Raw genomic sequence first — 23,472 nt, forward strand, 5'->3', positions numbered from 1 at the left:
GACAGCATGGAATTCAAATGAGGAGATAGACAGATGGGTCAGGGGAGAAAGAGAGAATGTCCACTTGGGAGAGATGAGGATTCCAGTGCCACCACCCCGCTGGCTCGATGCTCTAGGGGTATGCGAGAACACGTGGCCAGACGAGGAGAGAGCAGTAGGAGTAGCAGTGTTATCTGTGGTGATCCATGTTTCCGTCAGCGCCAGGAAGTCTAGGGACTGGAGGGTAGCATAGGCTGAGATGAACTCAGCCTTGTTGGCCGCCGACCGGCAGTTCCAGAGGCTGCCGGAGACCTGGAACTCCACGTGGGTCGTGCGCGCTGGGACCACCAGGTTAGAGTGGCAGCGGCCACGCGGTGTGAAGCGTTTGTATGGCCTGTGCAGAGTGGAGAGAACCGGGATCGACAGACACATAGTTGACAAGCTACAGAAGAGGCTACGCTAATGCAAAGGAGATTGGAATGACAAGTGGACTACACGTCTCGAATGTTCAGAAAGTTAAGCTTACGTTGCAGAAAATCTATTGACTAAAATGACGAAAATGATACAGTACTGCTGGCTGGTGGAGTAGGCTAGCTAGCAGTGGCTGCGTTGTTGACTTTGTTTGACCGTGTAGCTGGCTAGGTGTAGCTGGCTAGGTGACCTCGATAGTTTCAGTACTACACCTTGTCATGATACAAAAGCAACTTTGTAGCTAGCTAACATAACACTAATCAAGACGTTCCTTTGTAATGTATTTTAGTTTCTACAGTGTTACTAGTTGGCTGGGTTAGGAAAAATGGCGTCGCGGGGGACGGCAATAGCTGGCTAGCTAACCTCGGTAATTACTAAACTACACAATTATCAAGCTATGACAAAGACAACTATGTAGCTAGCTAGCCAACACTGCACTAGTCAAATCGTTCCGTTGTAAAGTATTGGTATCTACAGCGCTGCTAGTCGGTAACGGTTGGCTAGCTGTTGGCTAGCTAGCTAGCAGTGGATTAATGATGACTAGGTGTGTTGACTACGTCTGGCGTTGCGGCTGGCTACTTACTAATAATTACTCTAAACTACACAATTATCTTAGATGCAAAGCACAGTATTGTTTCTTATCGATGGCGGTTACGATGTCGTTTAGGACCTTGAGCGTGGCTGAGGTGCACCCATGACCAGCTCTGAAACCAGATTGCATAGCGGAGAGGGTGCGGTGGGATTCGAAATGGTCAGTAATCTGTTTGTTGACTTGGCTTTCGAAGACCTTAGAAAGGCAGGGTAGGATGGATATAGGTCTGTAGCAATTTGGGTCAAGAGTGTCACCTCCTTTGAAGAGGGGGATGACAGCAGCTGCTTTCCAATCTATGGGAATCTCAGACGACACGAAAGAGAGGTTGAACAGGCTAGTAATAGGGGTTGCAATAATTTCGGCAGATCATTTTAGAAAGTAAGGGTCCAGATTGTCAAGCCCAGCTGATTTGTAGGGGTCCAGATTTTGCAGCTCTTTCAGAACATCAGCTGAATGGATTTGGGAGAAGGAGAAATGGGGGAGGCTTGGGCGAGTAGCTGTGGGGGGTGCAGTGCTGTTGAATGCAGTAGGGGTAGTTAGGTGGAAAGCATGGCCAGCCGTAGAAAAATGCTTATTGAAATTCTCAATTATAGTGGGCTTATCGGTGGTGACAAAGTTTCCTATCCTCAGTGCAGTGGGCAGTTGGGAGGAGGTGTTCTTATTCTCCATGGACTTTACAATGTCCCAGAACTTTTTAGAGTTGGAGTTGCACGAAGCAAATTTCTGTTTGAAAAAGCTAGCCTTGGCGTTTCTAACTGCCTGTGTGTATTGGTTTCTAACTTCCCTAAAAAGTTGCATATCGCGGGGGCAGTTCGATGCTAATGCAGAACGCCACAGGATATTTTTGTGTTGGTTAAGGGCAGTCAGGTCTGGGGAGAACCAAGGGCTATATCTGTTCCTCGTTCTAAATTTCTTGAAAGGGGCATGCTTATTTAAGATGGAGAGGAAGGCATTTAAAAAAAATAACCAGGCATCCTCTACTGACGGGATGAGGTCAATATCCTTCCAGGATACCAGGGCCAGGTCGATTAGAAAGGCTTGCTCGTTGAAATCTTTCAGGGAGCGTTTGACAGTGATGAGTGGAGGTCGTTTGACCGCTGACCCATTACGGGTGCAGGCAATGAGGCAGTGATCGCTGAGATCTTGGTTGAAAACAGCAGAGGTGTATTTAGAGGGCACGTTGGTTAGGATGATATCTATGAGGGTGCCAGTGTTTGCGGCTTTGGGGTTGTACCTGGTGGGTTCATTAATAATTTGTGTGAGATTGAGGGCATCAAGCTTGGATTGTAGGATGGCTGGGGTGTTAAGCATGTCCCAGTTTAGGTCACCTAGTAGCACGAGCTCTGAAGATAGATGGGGGGCAATCAGTTCACATATGGTGTCCAGAGCACAGCTAGGGGCCGAGGGGGGTCTATAGCAGGCGGCAACGGTGAGAGACTTGTTTTTGGAGAGGTGGATTTTTAAAAGTAGAAGTTCAAATTGTTTGGGTACAGACCTGGATAGCAGGACAGAACTCTGCAGGCTATCTCTGCAGTAGATTGCAACACCGCCCCCTTTGGTCGTTCTATCTTGGATGGGGACGTGCTCTCCCCTCTTGCTCCTGTAGTCCACGATCAGCTCCTTGGTCTTACTGGCATTGAGGGAGAGGTTGTCCTGGCACCACAATGCCAAGTCCCTGACCTCTCATCGCCTTCGTGTCGTCAGCAAACTTGACACACTGGGTCCCGACACACTGGGTCCCAACCCACTGGCTCCAACCTCCTGTCTCCAACCCTCTGGATCCAATCTCCATCTCTTCATTACTTGGTTATGAAAACCCCCTGGCCACAACGCACTGGCCCAACCTCTCTTCATTACTTTTTAAGGCAGACAGGTCCAGAGGGTGCGCCCCTGGCTGTCCCTCACGTCTAGATCCAGCAGAGACTGAACCAGGACCTCCATAGCATGGTGGTGGCCGTGGTACGCCTGAATAGAAACACAAACACAGTCTCAAGCAAAGTCCAGTGGTACGCCTGAATAGATATATAATCAATGTCCTATAGTAGACCAGTGGTACGCCTGAACAGAAATACAGTGCTAGACCTCTAAAGTAGACCAGAGTCTTTCAATCGGGAGCCCTTTTTTGCTCCCGCCCAGCATCAACATCGGAGGTCCCTGCCAAGCGTGGGATTGAGAAACAAACACTCTACTTCTCCTCTGAGGTTGATTAACTCAAATGGCAAAATAAGGAAATCATCCTCATCATCACTGTGTAGAATATGCATGTATTTTACACGAATCAGGAATAGATAGGAATTTGGTGTGTGAGTCTGTCTGGACAGTCAACTTCCTGTGGAAAATCAACACCATGCCTGCTTCCCAGATAGCACCCTATTCCCTATGTAGTGAACTACTTTTGATCAGGGCCTATAAGGATCTGGTCAAAAGTAGTGTACTAAATAGGGAATAGGGTGCCATTTGTCATATGGAGACCACTACAGGAGCAGGTAGACTTTACTCACAGCGAGGTGTAGAGGGTTGATGGGAGCTCTGACATCAAAGTCGTTCAGGATGTCTGTCCCTGAGCTTTCAATTAGTTGAGGAAAGACAAGGACGTACAGTTCAGACTTGTAACATGTTTACTTGGAAGGTTAGTCTAGTAGCATGTGTAACATGGTAAATCTCAATGACCAGCCCCTGCAGACATACTGGGGTGTTGCATCCATACCTTAAACAAGCAAGTGTGAGGAAAAGTTACCAACTGGCACTTACCACATCTAAAGGTGTTTCACTTGCAATCTGGAAAAAGAACATCAAGAGTGACGATGCGTCCACGACAAACATGCAGCAACACCTTAAATCAAATCAAATTTATTTATATAGCCCTTCGTACATCAGCTGAAATCTCAAAGTGCTGTACAGAAACCCAGCCTAAAACCCCAAACAGCAAGCAATGCATGTGAAAGAAGCACGGTGGCTAGGAAAAACTCCCTAGGAAAAACTCCCTAGAAAGGCCAAAAACCTAGGAAGAAACCTAGAGAGGAACCAGGCTATGAGGGGTGACCAGTCCTCTTCTGGCTGTGCCGGGTGGATATTATAACAGAACATGGTCAAGATGTTAAAATGTTCATAAATGACCAGCATGGTCAAATAATAATAATCATAGTAGTTGTCGAGGGTGCAACAAGCACATTCGGTGAACAGGTCAGGGTTCCGTAGCCGCAGGCAGAACAGTTGAAACTGGAGCAGCAGCATGGCCAGGTGGACTGGGGACAGCAAGGAGTCATCATGCCAGGTAGTCCTGAGGCATGGTCCTAGGGCTCAGGTCCTCCGAGAGAAAGAAAGAAAGAAAGAGAGAAAGAGAGAGAGCATATTTAAATTCACACAGGACACCGGATAAGACAAGAGAATACTCCAGATGTAACAGACTGACCCTAGCCCCCCGACACATAAACTACTGCAGCATAAATACTGGAGGCTGAGACAGGAGGGATCAGAAGACACTGTGGCCCCATCCCCCGGACAGACACCCACTTTGCCAAAGCACAGCCCCCACACCACTAGAGGGATGTCTACAACCACCAACTTACCGTCCGAAGACAAGGCCGAGTATAGCCCACAAAGATCTCCGCCATGGCACAACCCAAGGGGGGGGGGGGGCGCCAACCCAGACAGGAAGACCACGTCAGTGACTCAACCCACTCAAGTGACGCACCCCTCCCATGGACGGCATGGAAGAACACCAGTAAGCCAGTGACTCAGCCCCTGTAATAGGGCTAGAGGCAGAGAATCCCAGTGGAAAGAGGGGAACCGGCAAGGCAGAGACAGCAAGGGCGGTTCGTTGCTCCAGCCTTTCCGTTCACCTTCACACTCCTGGGCCAGACTATATTTAATCATAGGACCTACTGAAGAGATAAGTCTTCAGTAAAGACTTAAAGGTTGAGACTGAGTCTGCGTCTCTCACATGGGTAGGCAGACCATTCCATAAAAATGGAGCTCTATAGGAGAAAGCCCTACCTCCAGCCGTTTGCTTAGAAATTCTAGGGACAATTAGGAGGCCTGCGTCTTGTGACCGTAGCGTACGTGTAGGTATGTAAGGCAGGACCAAATCGGAAAGATAGGTAGGAGCAAGCCCATGTGATGCTTTGTAGGTTAGCAGTAAAACCTTGAAATCAGCCCTTGCCTTAACAGGAAGCCAGTGTAGGGAGGCTAGCACTGAAGTAATATGATCACATTTTTTGGTTCTAGTCAGGATTGTAGCAGCCGTATTTAGCACTAACTGAAGTTTGTTTAGTGCTTTATCCGGGTAGCCGGAAAGTAGAGCATTGCAGTAGTCCAGCCTAGAAGTAACAAAAGCATGGATTCATTTTTCTGCGTCATTTTTGGACAGAAAGTTTCTGATTTTTGCAATGTTACGTAGATGGAAAAAAGCTGTCCTTGAAACAGTCTTGATATGTTCTTCAAAAGAGAGATCAGGGTCCAGAGTAACGCCGAGGTCCTTCACAGTTTTATTTGAGACGACTGTACAGCCATCCAGATTAATTGTCAGATTCAACAGAAGATCTCTTTGTTTCTTGGGACCTAGAACAAGCATCTCTGTTTTGTCCGAGTTTAAAAGTAGAAAGTTTGCAGCCATCCACATCCTCCTACAGAGCAAATGAGGAAAATATGATATATTATGATTTATGTTAGTAACAATACAATATGGGAATTTTATCCCAAAGCTACCTACAGCTAACATATATATATTTAAGTATGTGATCTATGTAAATAAATAAATATATCACAGCTGTAAAACTGTGAAGGACTATATGGTGGAGGCCTACCCATTTCCCAGGAACATTGTAAAAAGTGGATTTGGGTACAGTGTTTATTTCCCCCTAATATCTTTGAAGATTCTGAGACCATTAGGGTTAAACATTACAGATATAAATGCAATATATGGAGTAGAAAAGATTGCCTGCCCACCAAAGAATCAACATATGTTCTACATGGTCTATTTCTATCTGAATGTAACACCTCAATCAAGCTTGTTAATTGATCGTTAAGTCATGTTTGTCAGGTAAACGGTCATTAGTGGCCTATATAAGCCTCATACAGGCCATGGGAAGACATTACCTGTTGATAACACAGACTATTCTCATGATCATGGGAGGTGTGAGAGAATTGCTGCTCTTTGTGATGACTGTGGGGGTTGTCAAAGGTTGGTTCACTAACGTTTTATTTGGATTGAAGGGATTTGTTTGGGAAATATGCTTAACTTTATAAGTTGGAGATTCAAATTTGACTGTCTGTTTCTTCCGCATTGGTCATCTTTTATTCTTCACTGCTATTATTAATATATGTAGCTGTTTTGTGTGAACTGAACTTCTGTCAACACTTTCTCCTCAGTTTCTTGTTACCCTGTTGGAAAGTCCCAGAAGCAAGATCAAGTCTCTCTGCAGAGGAGACTTGGAGGTAAGTGTTTCTTTCCACAACCCTTCTAGCTATGTTCTTTGTCACTGTGTCTATGGTGCTGCTGTGTTTGACACTCATTCAACACCATAGAGTAACTCAGTCTAAATAACGTTGTCAAAGCCTTTGATTTGGTAATTTTGCTTGTGTACCTTAACCTACGTTTTTCAGAGCTGTCATCAAATGACGTCTCCATTGAGCATGCCCTGGCCTTGCTCCGATCCATAGGGTCTGACGCTAAACAAGACAGAGAAGGTACGGCCTGAAACATATACTTTGAAAACTGTGTTGGGTTGATGTTCAACATTCGACTGGCAATTCGGCCTAGACCGTGTGGAACAGATGTGTTGCTGTAGAATACCCAACTGTTCCTTTTGTTTTTTCTCTAGAGTATTTAGAGACTAATGAAGTAGAATCCCAAGCGTCTCCAAACCATGGTAGCTCTCAGGCAAATGATGCCCTGTCCTCTGAGGAGAAGCTGAGGCGCATGTCCTCTGACGACGCTACCTCTGAAGCTGCGACTGGCCCGTCTGACGACGCTACCTCTGAAGCTGCGACTGGCCCGTCCGACGACGCTACCTCTGAAGCTGCGACTGGCCCGTCCGACGACGCTACCTCTGAAGCTGCGACTGGCCCGTCCGACGACGCTACCTCTGAAGCTGCGACTGGCCCGTCTGACGACGCTACCTCTGAAGCTGCGACTGGCCCGTCTGACGACGCTACCTCTGAAGCTGCGACTGGCCCGTCTGATGACGCTACCTCTGAAGCTGCGACTGGCCCGTCTGACGACGCTACCTCTGAAGCTGCGACTGGCCCGTCTGACGACGCTACCTCTGAAGCTGCGACTGGCCCGTCTGACGACGCTACCTCTGAAGCTGCGACTGGCCCGTCTGACGACGCTACCTCTGAAGCTGCGACTGGCCCGTCTGACGACGCTACCTCTGAAGCTGCGACTGGCCCGTCTGACGACGCTACCTCTGAAGCTGCGACTGGCCCGTCTGACGACGCTACCTCTGAAGCTGCGACTGGCCCGTCTGACGACGCTACCTCTGAAGCTGGCGACTGGCCCGTCTGACGACGCTACCTCTGAAGCTGCGACTGGCCCGTCTGACGACGCTACCTCTGAAGCTGCGACTGGCCCGTATGACGACGCTACCTCTGAAGTGCGACTGGCCCGTCTGACGACGCTACCTCTGAAGCTGCGACTGGCCCGTCTGACGACGCTACCTCTGAAGCTGCGACTGGCCCGTCTGACGACGCTACCTCTGAAGCTGCGACTGGCCCGTCTGACGACGCTACCTCTGAAGCTGCGACTGGCCCGTCTGACGACGCTACCTCTGAAGCTGCGACTGGCCCGTCTGACGACGCTACCTCTGAAGCTGCGACTGGCCCGTCTGACGACGCTACCTCTGAAGCTGCGACTGGCCCGTCTGACGACGCTACCTCTGAAGCTGCGACTGGCCCGTCTGACGACGCTACCTCTGAAGCTGCGACTGGCCCGTCTGACGACGCTACCTCTGAAGCTGCGACTGGCCCGTCTGACGACGCTACCTCTGAAGCTGCGACTGGCCCGTCTGACGACGCTACCTCTGAAGCTGCGACTGGCCCGTCTGACGACGCTACCTCTGAAGCTGCGACTGGCCCGTCTGACGACGCTACCTCTGAAGCTGCGACTGGCCCGTCTGACGACGCTACCTCTGAAGCTGCGACTGGCCCGTCTGACGACGCTACCTCTGAAGCTGCGACTGGCCCGTCTGACGACGCTACCTCTGAAGCTGCGACTGGCCCGTCTGACGACGCTACCTCTGAAGCTGCGACTGGCCCGTCTGACGACGCTACCTCTGAAGCTGCGACTGGCCCGTCTGACGACGCTACCTCTGAAGCTGCGACTGGCCCGTCTGACGACGCTACCTCTGAAGCTGCGACTGGCCCGTCTGACGACGCTACCTCTGAAGCTGCGACTGGCCCGTCTGACGACGCTACCTCTGAAGCTGCGACTGGCCCGTCTGACGACGCTACCTCTGAAGCTGCGACTGGCCCGTCTGACGACGCTACCTCTGAAGCTGCGACTGGCCCGTCTGACGACGCTACCTCTGAAGCTGCGACTGGCCCGTCTGACGACGCTACCTCTGAAGCTGCGACTGGCCCGTCTGACGACGCTACCTCTGAAGCTGCGACTGGCCCGTCTGACGACGCTACCTCTGAAGCTGCGACTGGCCCGTCTGACGACGCTACCTCTGAAGCTGCGACTGGCCCGTCTGACGACGCTACCTCTGAAGCTGCGACTGGCCCGTCTGACGACGCTACCTCTGAAGCTGCGACTGGCCCGTCTGACGACGCTACCTCTGAAGCTGCGACTGGCCCGTCTGACGACGCTACCTCTGAAGCTGCGACTGGCCCGTCTGACGACGCTACCTCTGAAGCTGCGACTGGCCCGTCTGACGACGCTACCTCTGAAGCTGCGACTGGCCCGTCTGACGACGCTACCTCTGAAGCTGCGACTGGCCCGTCTGACGACGCTACCTCTGAAGCTGCGACTGGCCCGTCTGACGACGCTACCTCTGAAGCTGCGACTGGCCCGTCTGACGACGCTACCTCTGAAGCTGCGACTGGCCCGTCTGACGACGCTACCTCTGAAGCTGCGACTGGCCCGTCTGACGACGCTACCTCTGAAGCTGCGACTGGCCCGTCTGACGACGCTACCTCTGAGGCTGCGACTGGCCCGTCTGACGACGCTACCTGACTGGCCTGACGCTACCTCTGAAGCTGCGACTGGCCCGTCTGACGACGCTACCTCTGAAGCTGCGACTGGCCCGTCTGACGACGCTACCTCTGAAGCTGCGACTGGCCCGTCTGACGACGCTACCTCTGAAGCTGCGACTGGCCCGTCTGACGACGCTACCTCTGAAGCTGCGACTGGCCCGTCTGACGACGCTACCTCTGAAGCTGCGACTGGCCCGTCTGACGACGCTACCTCTGAAGCTGCGACTGGCCCGTCTGACGACGCTACCTCTGAAGCTGCGACTGGCCCGTCTGCCGACGCTACCTCTGAAGCTGCGACTGGCCCGTCTGACGACGCTACCTCTGAAGCTGCGACTGGCCCGTCTGACGACGCTACCTCTGAAGCTGCGACGGCCCGTCTGACGACGCTACCTCTGAAGCTGCGACTGGCCCGTCTGACGACGCTACCTCTGAAGCTGCGACTGGCCCGTCTGACGACGCTACCTCTGAAGCTGCGACTGGCCCGTCTGACGACGCTACCTCTGAAGCTGCGACCGGCCCGTCTGACGACGCTACCTCTGAAGCTGCGACCGGCCCGTCTGACGACGCTACCTCTGAAGCTGCGACCGGCCCGTCTGACGACGCTACCTCTAAGGAACTGTTCACCGCTTCATCGGAGCCCCCGTTGACCACAAACATGGATATCTGACGTGGGACATGGTGCTCGGGGTCCATGCAAGAGTTCATGGGTACTCTAGTCCAGGTTGTTTGTGTGTGTAACTGCATTTGCTTGTTTTGGCTCAATTAAACATTAACTGTAATACTTGTGTCCTCAGAATTGTTTTGGCGGTTCCTACTTGGCAACATTTATTTTGCATTATAACCATGCTTTGGCCTCAGCAATATATTAATACTTTGACCCCTGTGTTTAAGCTACATTTGCTCAGTGTTGGTCAATTTATGCTAGTAGCATCACATGATGTGGAATGGGTTCTAGTTCATTTTAACTTGATGGTTGTGGAACACAGTGTCTGGGGTTGGTACATATGAGGATGTTGCTAGAATCGGGGTTATTGGTTTCAGTGCTAACTAATATCACGGTTGTCAACTTGCATTTAAATTACTCTGCTGGGTGTCTTCTCTCCTGACTGACTTGGTTTCCTATTAGTGAATGCTTACATGTGAAACCAGCTCTCGTCTCATTAGCCCATCGTTTTGGCGGTTGGTCTTCATATCCCAGTGACAATCCAAACTTTCAGGTTAAATAAGTCAATGCTAACCTGTTTTAGCTGGCAGGCTGCTATCAGGTCCTAGCTCTCCCAGAGTTGCTTGTAGCACCTCTAACCTAGGGTTTGATGGGGGGGGGGGAACAGTTTTACCAGGATTTTCCACCCACTCCGATTACATGGGAGAAATTAACCGGTTAATTTCTATGAAAAGCGTGAGGTGAAGTCTGTTCATACAGGCCTTCTCTATCCGCATGATCAACGCTCGGGGTGTGCGTCGTAGTATACCGTACTTATAGTCGCCAGTGAATTCAAAGAGCATGTACACGCAACCTTTAAATGCAGTTAATACAGCAACAAATTGGCTCCAACTTTTGAGCTACCGGTAGGTATCTGCTTTAATTCAAAACAATTTCTGTGGCACCGCTTTACTCGCTTATGCCAACCTGAATTCAGCCTGTTTTGAAGCAAGTTAAACCGTTACGGCCTATGCAAATATTTTGTTTGCTACAGGGTAGGCCTTCCAGGTTATTTTATGTAGCACGGGGCGAAAATCTGATATCAACTTCGGAGGGGCCAATTACATGAAATGTTCTCAGAGCAATTCCTGAGGGGGACACCAAAAGTAGTGCTGTAACACACAGCCTACGTTGTAATATGGTAAATGTATATTGAGGAACCAAAGAAATAAGGTGTTTGCCGTACTCCTAACTACCGGTACCCAAAACTACACAACTAATCACAACAGCAAGACCATTGCCTTTAACAAATCTTAGTTCAGTCACCAGTGTAAGTTGAGAGTGGGGGTATCCATGGCATTTTCCAATTATGTTCCTATTTTACAAGTCAAAAAATGGAGAACCTTTCATAATGTTGCCAAACAAAGACTCCCTGTCTCTGCCAGTCTGTCCCCAGCTCTGCTGTCTGTGTGCCATCTGTTGCCTGCTCTGCCTAATGACATTGTGAAACATTTTCATTAGCATTTCACTTCTTTCTTATGAACATTTTATCAACTAGTCTTTGAGATATTAGGCTACTAGGGTTTTTACTTTGCGTTTTGGTGTACTGAAAAATACTCTGATGCCCGTCTTTTTTCTTTTTTTCTGCCCTTTTTCTACCTGGCTGGCTACACACACACAGTGTGTAGGTTATTTACAGTAGGAGATGGGCTTCTATCATATCTTCTATCATTCTATATGGGCTTCGATCTAAAAGGTAGCTAGCAAATGTGAAACGGATTGCAGTGACAAGAGTTGACAGCTGTATGAGTTCACCATTTACACAACATATGTTGCAACCTTTTGTAATTTTAACCGTTTGTTTCATATTGGCTGGCTTCCAACAATAGCTGAATTTGCAAAGTTGGCGAGCACAAATTCCGTTTCAGTGGTGTTTGCTATAATCTTTGCTACCCGGGTTAAATAAAGGTGAAATAAAATAAATAAATAAAAGTTACCTTGCGACAATTTAGCTTTTGCAACGAGACCATTAAATATATTTAAGACAATGCTAGAAGAGAGTGTAGTTCTGTTCAGTTTGGACTTCAGTTTATCGCTAACCTTATCACAGGGACTTTGAAGCACTAACTTACATTGCTGATCTTGGAATAAATTGACGATAGCAAAGATTCCATCTTTGACGACGCCACATAAATGGAATAGGTACTAGCTAGCTTAATAGTTAATATTTGCGTGCTAGCTCTGCAAATTCAGCTAGTGTGTGTGTGTGTGAACCCTGCCAACATAAAACAAAACATTGCTATGGCGCGATTGACTGGATTAACCTCATGTCAGTCACGTGCATTGAGTGCCTTTCAGACAGTAGATACAAACCCTCTGTTACCTTGCCAACTAAGGAACTGGCAGTGGATCAAACCATTGTGAGGCAAAGGGTGGGGGGTCGCAATCTTTTGAAACTTAAAATAGCGCTATTAAGTGTCTATAATCAGCACAATTGCTTTCATTGCGTATTATTTATATTATTGAAATTACAGAGTTATGTTTACAGTGATATATTGGGGGGGACAAATCATATTTTTCCCAGGATGGAGGGGTCGTGTATCCCCCGTCCCCCCTGGGATTTCCGCCCCTGTTATGTAGCCTAAGTTTGTGTATTGAATGTTATTCTACATTTGTTTGTCTGGGTCTTGAGAATCAGTTACCCTTTCTGACCAAGTCTGTAAAATAATGCGAGAACTGGGGGTATTTTGTCTTGAATAAAAGAAATAACGGAGAAGAATGGCAGGGTCTTGACAAGTTAATTTGATTGTGTAGGCTCACGTTTAATTTATGCTGTGACTAAATGAATATTAACTTGATAATGGACTTTATTGCTGGAGAACAGATGAAATAGGTAGGCCTGAGAAGATTTGATGTAAATATAGCCGAAGAATTGCACATGATAAACTGCGGGTTTAGGTTCACGTGCAATTGATCAACTGCGGCGCTATCCATTGTGCTGAATCTCCGCTACAGCGTAACTGTTAGATTATCAGAGATTGATTTGTTTCCTCTGCCAAAATCATCACAATAACTGAAGTATAAACAGCCACAACCTTCCCAAATTCCCTTGATAGCCAGGTGTAAGGGGAGAGGAAAGGACCAAAATGCATCTTTCAGTGAAAGGTAGGCTACTGTAATAACCTAATATTTGACCCGTCGGCCAACAGTGCCTCATAGACCGGTTAAAACTAGGCTACATCAATGAAATAGTGTGGTGACTTTGAGTTGATTAAATAGCAACAAATACAAGAACCCATTAGTGTATATTTCTCCATGTAGAGTGGTATAATCATGTTGGATTTTATTCGCTGCTTAACACCCTGCATCCCACAGCTGGCTTGCTTCTGAAGCTAAGCAGGGTTGGTCCTGGTCAGTCCCTAGATTGGAGACCAGTTGCTGCTGGAAGTGGTGTTGGAGGGCCAGTAGAAGTCACTCTTTCCTCTGGTCTAAAATAATATCCCAGGGCAGTGATTGGGGACATGTGCTGTCTTTTGGGTGGGACGTTAAACAGGTGTCCTGACTCTCTGTGGTCACTAAAGATCCCATGGCACTTATTGTTAGAGTAGGGGTGTTAACACTGGTGTCATGGCTAACTGTGAGAGCTACGATGAAGAGGTGATTCAAACAGTCAAGTCCAACTTCTACGTTGATGACTGCCTCAAGTCAGTGGCCAAAGAAGAACAAGCCATAGCTCTCACAAAAAACCTCATGGATGTGTGCTCTCAGGGTGGGTTCAAATTGACCAAGTGGGTCGGCAACAGCCGTGCTGTGCTGGCTTCTATCCCTGATGAACACAAAGCCAAGCAGATAAAAGAACTGGACCTGGACAGAGAGAAGCTGCCTGTTGAAAGAGCACTTGGAATCCGATGGAACATTGAAAGAGATGTGTTTACCTTCCGAGTCATTGTCAAGAACAGACCCCTTACAAGAAGAGGTATTCTCTCTACTGTCAGCTCTGTTTATGATCCATTAGGTTTCCTCGCCCCATTCGTATTAAAGGCAAAGCAAATTCTTCAAGTGCTCTGCAAGCTAAAGTGTGGATGGGACGAAGTCATCCCCGAAGAACACTCTATTTCATGGAAGAGATGGCTCTCAGAGCTAGACCAGCTTTCCAGATTCCAGATAGACAGGTGTATGATGCCTGAGAACTTTGGTCAAGTCAAGACCGCACAGCTGCATCACTTCGGTGACGCAAGTGAGCAAGGTTATGGCACGGCAAGCTACCTTAGGTTCACAAACGGTATGGGAAAGGTCCACATTGCATTCATATTGGGGAAATCAAGGGTCACTCCCCTCAAGCAGATGACGATCCCCAGACTGGAACTTGCTGCAGCAACATTGGCAGTGAGAGTGGACAGGATGTTAAGGTTGGAGCTCCAGATTGAACTTGAGGATTCAACTTTCTGGACAGACAGCCAGTCTGTGCTAAAATACATCCGCAACGATACCAAGAGATTCCATACCTTTGTGGCTAATAGGGTTGCTATGATCCGTGACCTATCGAAAGCAAAACAGTGGAGGTATTTGAACTCCAAACACAGAGCCGATTTGGACATATTTGTATAAAAGACAGAACATTCAGAGCTCCATGTATATTTGTGTAAATATGAATGTATACGATGAAATATTAGGTACGTACCTTTATGATTTATATTTACCTGATTGAGATGTATTCATTTGTTGTTAGTGTAACTTAGTTTTGTCCCCCCCCCTCTTGCCATTCATTGTACTGCAGTAAGTGTGTTAGGATAAAAGCAGGAAGTTGGGCCTTTGGGGGGAGGAGTCCTTGCTAGACGCGGGAGCGGTATAGTTTTTTGACCATACAGACAGGTCATATTGTGTATTTTCCATATCAAGTAACCTATGTTTTAAGTTGATTGGATATTCATTTTCCTGTTAGATATAAGAAGAATAAACATTTTTGTTGCACCATATCCCTGGATCACATTGAATGTTTGGCTTTTTGGAAACCTTGAGTGTGGACTGTATGCGTACCAAACAACCCCGCTTCAGGCTTGGGCAGTGGCTATGGTAAAGAGGAAAGGAAGCCACTACAATCAAGTCAAAAAACTCCGTGAAGGATTGCTATCGGAAGGAAATCTCCGGTTTTGGACACACGCTGGATATTGTTCTATTTGTAATTGCATTCGTACCATAAGGACAGCTCGCTTGGAAGGACTTGAACTCCTAGAATTCGCCAGCCGTGAGTAACCACTGCGAATGAATGAGCTGCCCTGTTCAATGCGATCGTTTGATCATGCATATTATGGAAGCGCAAATGTGCTTATAATTGGAATGTTTGATAAACTTGGGAATGGAATTAAAAACACAGCGCTGTGAAAACAATTAAGAAGTTTAAGTTTGGGAAAAACTGAGATCCTAAGCACAATGTAACCTAATCATATGTCTAATATTTGGCCTAACGTGGAAATGCATCCACGCAACGAATGATACTGCGTGTTCAAACTTCATTAAAGGGACAAAACGTATAAATGGATGAAATGTTTAAAACGCAACTAAAATGCCGAACTTGCACATGTTCAATTCAAAATGGGTCAATATGCTGAAATGGATGACTGTCTTAAAGCATTAAAGGAGGTCTAAAGGGGCATTACGTTTAACAATCAAACCAACAACTGTGTCATTGTAAATTGAGTGAACTAAAAGTGAATGATGGAGGATGAAATCCCAAATAAGACTCCACTGGAGAGGGCAGAGGAGCATTTAAATTCACTCTATGCAGCCCGGAGAGGCAAACTTGGAGTGTGTACACGCAAAATGAATGAAATAAAAATCCTTCTTGTTGATGGAGGAAACATTGAAACTGTGAATGAGAGTCTTGAAGCATTTGATGCTGTTCTCAATGACTTTAAGAATGCTCATGAATCTGTGCTAGAGCTGGTCACAGAGGAGGAACAAGAACAGGAGAGCATTAACTATTATCAACCAAGAATGAGAACTTATGAACATTTCCTGAAAAAGGTGGAAATATGGAAAAAAGCTGAAGTTGAGCCACAAACGCTCATTGAACCACATGACAGCATTTCCAATGTGTCAAAAACATCAAGTAAAACAAAGTATTCTAAGACGGCTTCCTCAGTGACCTCTGTACGCCTAAAAGCTGAGGCAGAACGAGCAGCTCTACTAGCTCGCCAAGCATCATTACAGGACAAGCATGCACTGGAACTGGAGAAAGCTCAACTGAATGTTAGGATGGAGAAAATGGCACTGGAAACGGACATAGCAGCATATAATGCCAAACTGAAGGTCCTGGAGAGTGTTGAGTGTACTTCTCAATCCCATGCTGTGGCAGCCCATTTACTAAGCCAAGAAGATGGAATGAACTCTTATTTTGAGAACCAGGTACCTGAGGTCTATGTGGAACCTGAACCATCACCTGTTGAGTTTGCTGCATTATGTGCAGTTCCAAAGACCCCACTACAAAGGGTTTTACAACAACCGACAACAAAGCCATCAAAACCTATTCAGAGGACAGTCATGAACCACATCCTTCAGCAGCCAACAGCAAGGTCTAGCAATCAACACAGAATCAACACTGCGGGTATCAGCGATAATACCAGCCATGATAACCTCTCTTCTGTCATGCAAAGGCAGAATGAAATTGCTGACCTTCTTGTACTACAGCACAAACAGGCCACACTCCCTGTTAGGGAGATACCTATGTTTGACGGTGATCCTCTGAACTTTAGGCCATTCATGCGTGCATTTGAACATGGTATAGAAGATAAGACGAGCAGTCACCAGGATAGGCTCTATTACCTGGAACAGTACACCACTGGTCAGCCCAAGGATCTGGTACGTAGTTGTCTGCATATGGAAGCCAGAAGAGGCTATGCAGAGGCTAAGAGGTTGTTAAAGGAACACTTTGGCAATGAAATCAAAGTCACCACTGCTTACATGGAAAAAGCTTGGAACTGGACAAACATCAAACCGGATGATGGAAAGGGACTGGGTGGCTATGCACTCTATCTTAGAGGTTGCTGTAACGCTATGCAAGACCTACAGAACATGGAAGAGCTTAATCTTCCCTCCAACATAAAGTTGATCATGTCAAAACTTCCCTACAAACTAAGGGAAAAATGGAGGTCTACAGCATGTGATATTTTAGAGAGAAGACACCTGAGGGCCCAGTTCAGTGACCTTGTGACGTTCATGGAAAAACAGGCCAAAATACTGCATGATCCGTTGTATGGAGATATTCAAGATCCCCTGTCCAACAAAAAGTTTTTAAAAACCAGAACAGAAGCTGACTTTAAACAGCAGTTCAAGTCCAAGAGTAGGGGAAGCAGCTTTGCCACTGCAGTAGCTGTAGTGGCAGATTGTGACTCTGAAAAACCTCTAAAAGAACAAACATTAAAAGTAAAGAGACCAGGCACCTACCCTTCTGACGCTCCCAGTATCTCATGCGTATTTTGTGCTGGAGAGCATTTATTGGTCGACTGCCAACAGGTGAAGGCACAGCCACACGAATCCAAGGTTGAGTTTCTGAGATCAAAAGGCCTTTGTTTTGGCTGTTTGATGAGAGGACACTTAAGCAAAGAATGTAAAAGAAGGATGACCTGTCAGAGCTGTCAAAGAAAGCACCCCACTATCATGCACATTGAAGGAAGAGAGAGATTTAGATCTCAAACGGCAGATATGAGTGGTGTAGCAGTAAAGCGGGAGGAGACTGTCAGCAGTGCTCTTGTCTCACTGGAAGCTGGTGAAGATACCGGGGCCGGTACAGATTGTGCACTTGCAATTGTGCCAGTTCAAGTAAAGGTGGCAAATGGAAGCAAGTCTGTGTTAACCTATGCGTTTCTTGATTCTGGTAGCTCTGCAACATTTTGTACGGAAAGACTTATGAGGCAGCTGAATGCTAAATGCAGTGAGACTGAAATTCTGCTACGCACAATGGGGCAGGAGAGTCCTACCAAGAGCTTTGAGATATCTGGATTAGAGATTGGCAACGTGGAAGGCAACACATTTCTTGCATTACCAAAGGTCTACACCCAAAATAAGATCCCAGTGACAAGAGAGAACATTCCCACTCAGAAAGATCTCAAAAGGTGGCCATACCTGAAAGAGGTTCAGTTGAAGGAAATTGATGCCGACGTCGAACTCCTGATTGGCGTAAATGCTCCAAAGGCAATGGAACCCTGGCAAATCATAAATAGCCAAGGCAACGGACCGTATGCAGTGAAAACCATCTTTGGATGGGTGATGAACGGTCCTCTTAACAATTGTACCATGGCAGAAGAATCTGGATGTCCTACGGTGATGGCCAATCGTATCTCAATGGCCGACCTGGGGGTTCTTCTTGTAAATCAATACAACCATGACTTCCCTGAGAGAGAGTATGAAGAGAAAAGTGAGATGTCAGCTGAGGATCGTAAGTTTATGGAGATAGTATCAAGCTCCATAACCCTCAAAGACCGTCACTACTACTTACCGTTGCCCTTTCGCAACAAACAGGTAGTCCTGCCGAACAATCGTGACATGGCAAAGCAGCGGGCTCTAAATATCATCAGGAAGTTTAAGAAGGATGAAGGTTATGCTGCAGAGTACAAAGGCTTCATGGAAGAGATGATAACAAAAGGTTATGCCGAGAAGGTACCACAAGAACAGCTTCTCAGAGAGAAAGGCAAGGTATGGTACATACCACACCATGGCGTTCACCATAAGCGCAAAGGAACAATACGAGTGGTGTTTGACTGTTCATCATCCTATAAAGGTACATCTCTTAACAGTGAACTCCTTCAAGGCCCTGACCTGGCAAACACGCTTATAGGAGTCTTGCTAAGATTTCGGCAAGAGCACATTGCCATGATGGCAGATATCGAAGGAATGTTCCATCAAGTACGTGTCCATGAAGATGACTTAGACTTCCTGCGATTCCTATGGTGGCCGGATGGTGACACTAACAAAAGATTGGAGGAGTACAGAATGACAGTACATCTTTTCGGTGCTATATCCTCTCCAAGTTGTGCAAATTTTGCACTACGAAAGACTGCAGAAGACAACTGTGAGAGGTACGATGAAGAAGTGATTCAAACAGTCAAGTCCAACTTCTACGTTGATGACTGCCTCAAGTCAGTGGCCACAGAAGAACAAGCCATAGCTCTCACAAAAAACCTCATGGATGTGTGCTCTCAGGGTGGGTTCAAATTGACCAAGTGGGTCGGCAACAGCCGTGCTGTGCTGGCTTCTATCCCTGATGAACACAAAGCCAAGCAGATAAAAGAACTGGACCTGGACAGAGAAAAGCTGCCTGTTGAAAGAGCACTTGGAATCCGATGGAACATTGAAAGAGATGCGTTTACCTTCCGAGTCATTGTCAAGAACAGACCCCTTATAAGAAGAGGTATTCTCTCTACTGTCAGCTCTGTTTATGATCCATTAGGTTTCCTCGCCCCATTCGTATTAAAGGCAAAGCAAATTCTTCAAGTGCTCTGCAAGCTAAAGTGTGGATGGGACGAAGTCATCCCCGAAGAACACTCTATTTCATGGAAGAGATGGCTCTCAGAGCTAGACCAGCTTTCCAGATAGACAGGTGTATGATGCCTGAGAACTTTGGTCAAGTCAAGACCGCACAGCTGCATCACTTCGGTGACGCAAGTGAGCAAGGTTATGGCACGGCAAGCTACCTTAGGTTCACAAACGGTATGGGAAAGGTCCACATTGCATTCATACTGGGGAAATCAAGGGTCACTCCACTCAAGCAGATGACGATCCCCAGACTGGAACTTGCTGCAGCAACATTGGCAGTGAGAGTGGACAGGATGTTAAGGTTGGAGCTCCAGATTGAACTTGAGGATTCAACTTTCTGGACAGACAGCCAGTCTGTGCTAAAATACATCCGCAACGATACCAAGAGATTCCATACCTTTGTGGCTAATAGGGTTGCTATGATCCGTGACCTATCGAAAGCAAAACAGTGGTGGAGGGCCGCCTTTCACCCATGTGGGCATAGATTACTTCGGCCCCATAGAGGTGAAGCGAGGCTGCGTTCATGTGAAGCGGTATGGTGTGATCTTTACTTGCCTTGTGAGTCGAGCTGTCCATCTAGAAGTTGCTAGTTATCTGGATACTGATTCCTGCATTAATGCCCTGCGCAGGTTCATCTGTCGAAGGGGCCCAGTCACAAGTATCAGAACAGACAATGGCACCAACTTTGTTGGAACACACAGAGAGCTAGGAGAAGCTCTGAAAGAGCTGGATCACAACAAGATTCAAAATGAATTACTGAAGGAAGGAGTGACATGCTCATTCAATCCTCCTTCTGGAGCCCACCATGGGGGGGTATGGGAGAGGTTGATCCGACTAGTGAAAAAGATCCTCTATTCAGTCCTTAAAGAGCAAGTACTGGATGATGAGGCTTTGCAGACAGCCTTGTGTGAAGTTGAGGCGATCATGAACGACAGACCAATCACAACTGTAACAAATGACCCTAATGATCTAGAACCCCTGACTCCGAACCATCTGCTTCATCTGAAAGCAAAGCCAGTCCTGCCACCAGGACTATTCCAGAGAAGCGACCTATACTCACGAAGGAGATGGAAGCATGTACAATATATTACTGACCTCTTCTGGAAGAGATGGATCAGGGAGTATCTTCCACTTATGCAGGAGCGGAACAAGTGGAACAAAACTAAGAGAAACTTTAGTCCTGGTGACCTTGTGGTCATCGTCGACGACACCGCCCCTAGGAACTCTTGGCTAATGGGGCGTGTGGTGGAAGCTTTGCCAGGGGCCAAAGGTCTTGTCCGGAGCGTCATGGTTAAGACCAAGACCAATATCTTACAGAGACCTATCAATAAACTCTGTCTGCTCCTGGAGTCGGCGGAGTGAGAGACACACACACACACACACACACATACACAGTGCTCCATCTTTGAATCACGTGCACCTCTGATTCGTTGATGTTGTACTCTTACATTCTTTGATGTCGTAGTCATACATTTTTTGGACGTCATACTCTTGACATTTTTGGAAGTTGAACACCTGAACACTTCAACTCAGACTGAGATCTACGGACTATTTTCCTATATGGCACCTTGTATATTTGTATATAGCTATGAACTGTAATGGTGCTCTGGTATAGAATGTTTTGTGTATTGGCTCTACGTTTGAATATTAAGTAATTGTTGTCCACTCAGTGCAGTTAACAATTAGGGGCCGGTATTGTTAGAGTAGGGGTGTTAACCCTGGTGTCATGGCTAAATTCCCAATCTGGCCCTCATACTATCATGGTCACCTAATCATCCCAAGCTTACTATTGGCTCATTCACCCCCCTCCCCTGTAAGTATTCCCCAGGTCATTGCTGTAAATGAGAATGTGTTCTCAGTCAACTTACCTGGTTAAATAAAACATATGCTTCTAAATAGCACTTTCGGTTTGAACGGGAAGCCCGGTAATTTCTTGCAATTTCCTCAGGAAGGAAAATTAGTAGATTCTCTGGAAAAGATATGTCCCTACATGACCAATGAGGCCTACCCTCCTCCCCCAGCCATTGGGATGAACTTTGCGGGACCCCCACCCGAGTACTCTACCAGGTACGGACGAGACATGGAGACAACTGTTCCTTTAATGTTTTTTACTCGTCTCATTAAAAATGGTTTCATACTAAAGACTAGGTCAGAATACATTTGGACTCCCTCGCTCTTTGTCTTTCCCTCTCAAATCAACTCTTTACTGTGAAATGCTTGCTTACGAGCCCACCCCAACGATGCAGAGTACAAAACTAGAGAATATATATATATATATATATACAGTACCAATCAAATGTTTGGACTCACCTACTCATTCAAAGGTTTTTCTTTATTTTGACTATTTTCTACATTGTAAAATAATAGTGAAGAACTCAAAACCATGAAATAACACATATGGAATCATGTAGTAACCAAAAAAGTGTTAAACATATCAAAATCTATTTTATATTTATATAGAGTCTTCAATGTAGCCACCCTTTGCACACTCTTGGCGTTCTCTCAACCAGCTTCACCTGGATTGCTTTCCCAAAAGGACAGATTTCCACCGGTCTAATGTCCATTGCTCATGTTTCTTGGCCCAAGCAAGTCTCTTCTTCTTATTGGTGTCCTTTAGTAGTGGTTTCTTGGCAGCAATTTCACCATGAAGGCCTGATTCACGTAGTCTCCTCTGAACAGTTGATGTTGAGATGTGTCTGTTACTTGAACTTTACAGCAGAGGTAACTCTGGGTCTTCCTTTCCTGTGGCGGTCCTCATGAGAGACATAGCGCTTGATGGATTTTGCAACTGCACTTGAAGAAACATTCAAAGTTCTTGACATTTTCCCGATTGACTGAACTTCATGTCTTAAAATAATAATAGACTTTTGTTTCTCTTTGCTTATTTGAGCTGTTCTTGCCATGATATGGACTTGGTATTTTACCAAATAGGGCTATCTTCTGTATACCACCCTTACCTTGTCACAAAACAAGTGATTGGCTCATACGCACTAAGAAGGAAAAAAAATCCACAAATTAACTTTGAACAAGGCACACCTGTTAATTGAAATGCATTCCAGGTTAGTACCTCATGAAGCTGGTTGAGAGAATGCCAAGAGTGTGCAAAGCTGTCATCGAGGCAAAGGGTGGCTACTTTGAAGAATCTCAAATATAAAATATATTTTGATTTGTTTAACACATTTTTGGTTACTACAGGATTCCTTATGTGTTATTTCATACTTTTGATGTTCTACAATGTAGAAAATTGTAAAAAAAAAATAAAGAAACCCTGGAATGAGTAGGTGTGTCCAAACTTTTGACTGGTACTGTATATATTGTAACACGAGGAATAAAATAACCAAGAATAAAGCTATATACAAGGAGTACCAGTTCCAGATCAGTGTGCAGGGGTACGAGGTATTTGAGGTAGATATGTACAAGAAGGCAGGGTAAAGTGACTAGGCATCAGGATAGATAATAATAATAATAATAATAATAGCAAAATAAAGAACAGAGCAGCAGCTGCAAATGATGAGTGTAAAGGTGTGTGTTTGTGAGAGTGTGTAATGTGTATGCATGTGTGTTTGGGTTGTGTCGGTTTGTGTGTGTGTGTGTGGGAGTGTGAATGTAGTGTGTGTGAGTGTGCATATGCTTTGTATACAGTCTAGTGATTGTGCGTAGGGTCAGAGCAAGACCCTTTAACTTTTTGAGGATGCGAGTGCCCATGCCAAATATTTCAGCCTCCTGGCGCGCCCTCTTACCGACTGTGCGGGTGTGTGTGGACCATGTTAGGTCGCCAAGGAACAGCCCTGTTGATGTGGATGGGGACGTGCTCTCCCCTCTTGCTCCTGTAGTCCATGATCAGCTCCTTGGTCTTACTGGCAATGAGGGAGAGGTTGTCCTGGCACCACAATGCCAAGTCTCTGACCTCTCATCGCCTTCGTGTCGTCAGCAAACTTGACATACTGGGTCCCGACACACTGGGTCCCAACCCTCTGGATCCAATCTCCATCTCTTCATTACTTGGTTATGAAAACTCCCTGGCCACGACGCACTGGCCCAACCTCTCTTCATTACTTTC

The 23,472-nt window shown here is 46.6% G+C and overlaps 1 protein-coding gene and 1 pseudogene across 1 annotated transcript; both read left to right on the top strand.

Annotated features, from left to right (window-relative positions):
- Positions 1-5,834: 5,834 nt before the first annotated feature.
- LOC115182381 (polysialoglycoprotein-like) overlaps positions 5,835-23,472 on the top strand; it is a 60,370-nt pseudogene continuing 42,732 nt past the window's right edge.
- Positions 13,604-20,020, top strand: LOC115182383 (uncharacterized). Its single transcript, XM_029744000.1, has 2 exons — positions 13,604-14,053; positions 19,477-20,020. The coding sequence occupies exons 1-2, from the start codon at positions 13,632-13,634 to the stop codon at positions 20,000-20,002; spliced, it is 948 nt and encodes a 315-aa protein (XP_029599860.1). The 5' UTR covers positions 13,604-13,631; the 3' UTR covers positions 20,003-20,020.

Source organism: Salmo trutta, unplaced genomic scaffold, assembly GCF_901001165.1.
Source record: "Salmo trutta unplaced genomic scaffold, fSalTru1.1, whole genome shotgun sequence".
Lineage (NCBI taxonomy): Eukaryota > Metazoa > Chordata > Actinopteri > Salmoniformes > Salmonidae > Salmo > Salmo trutta.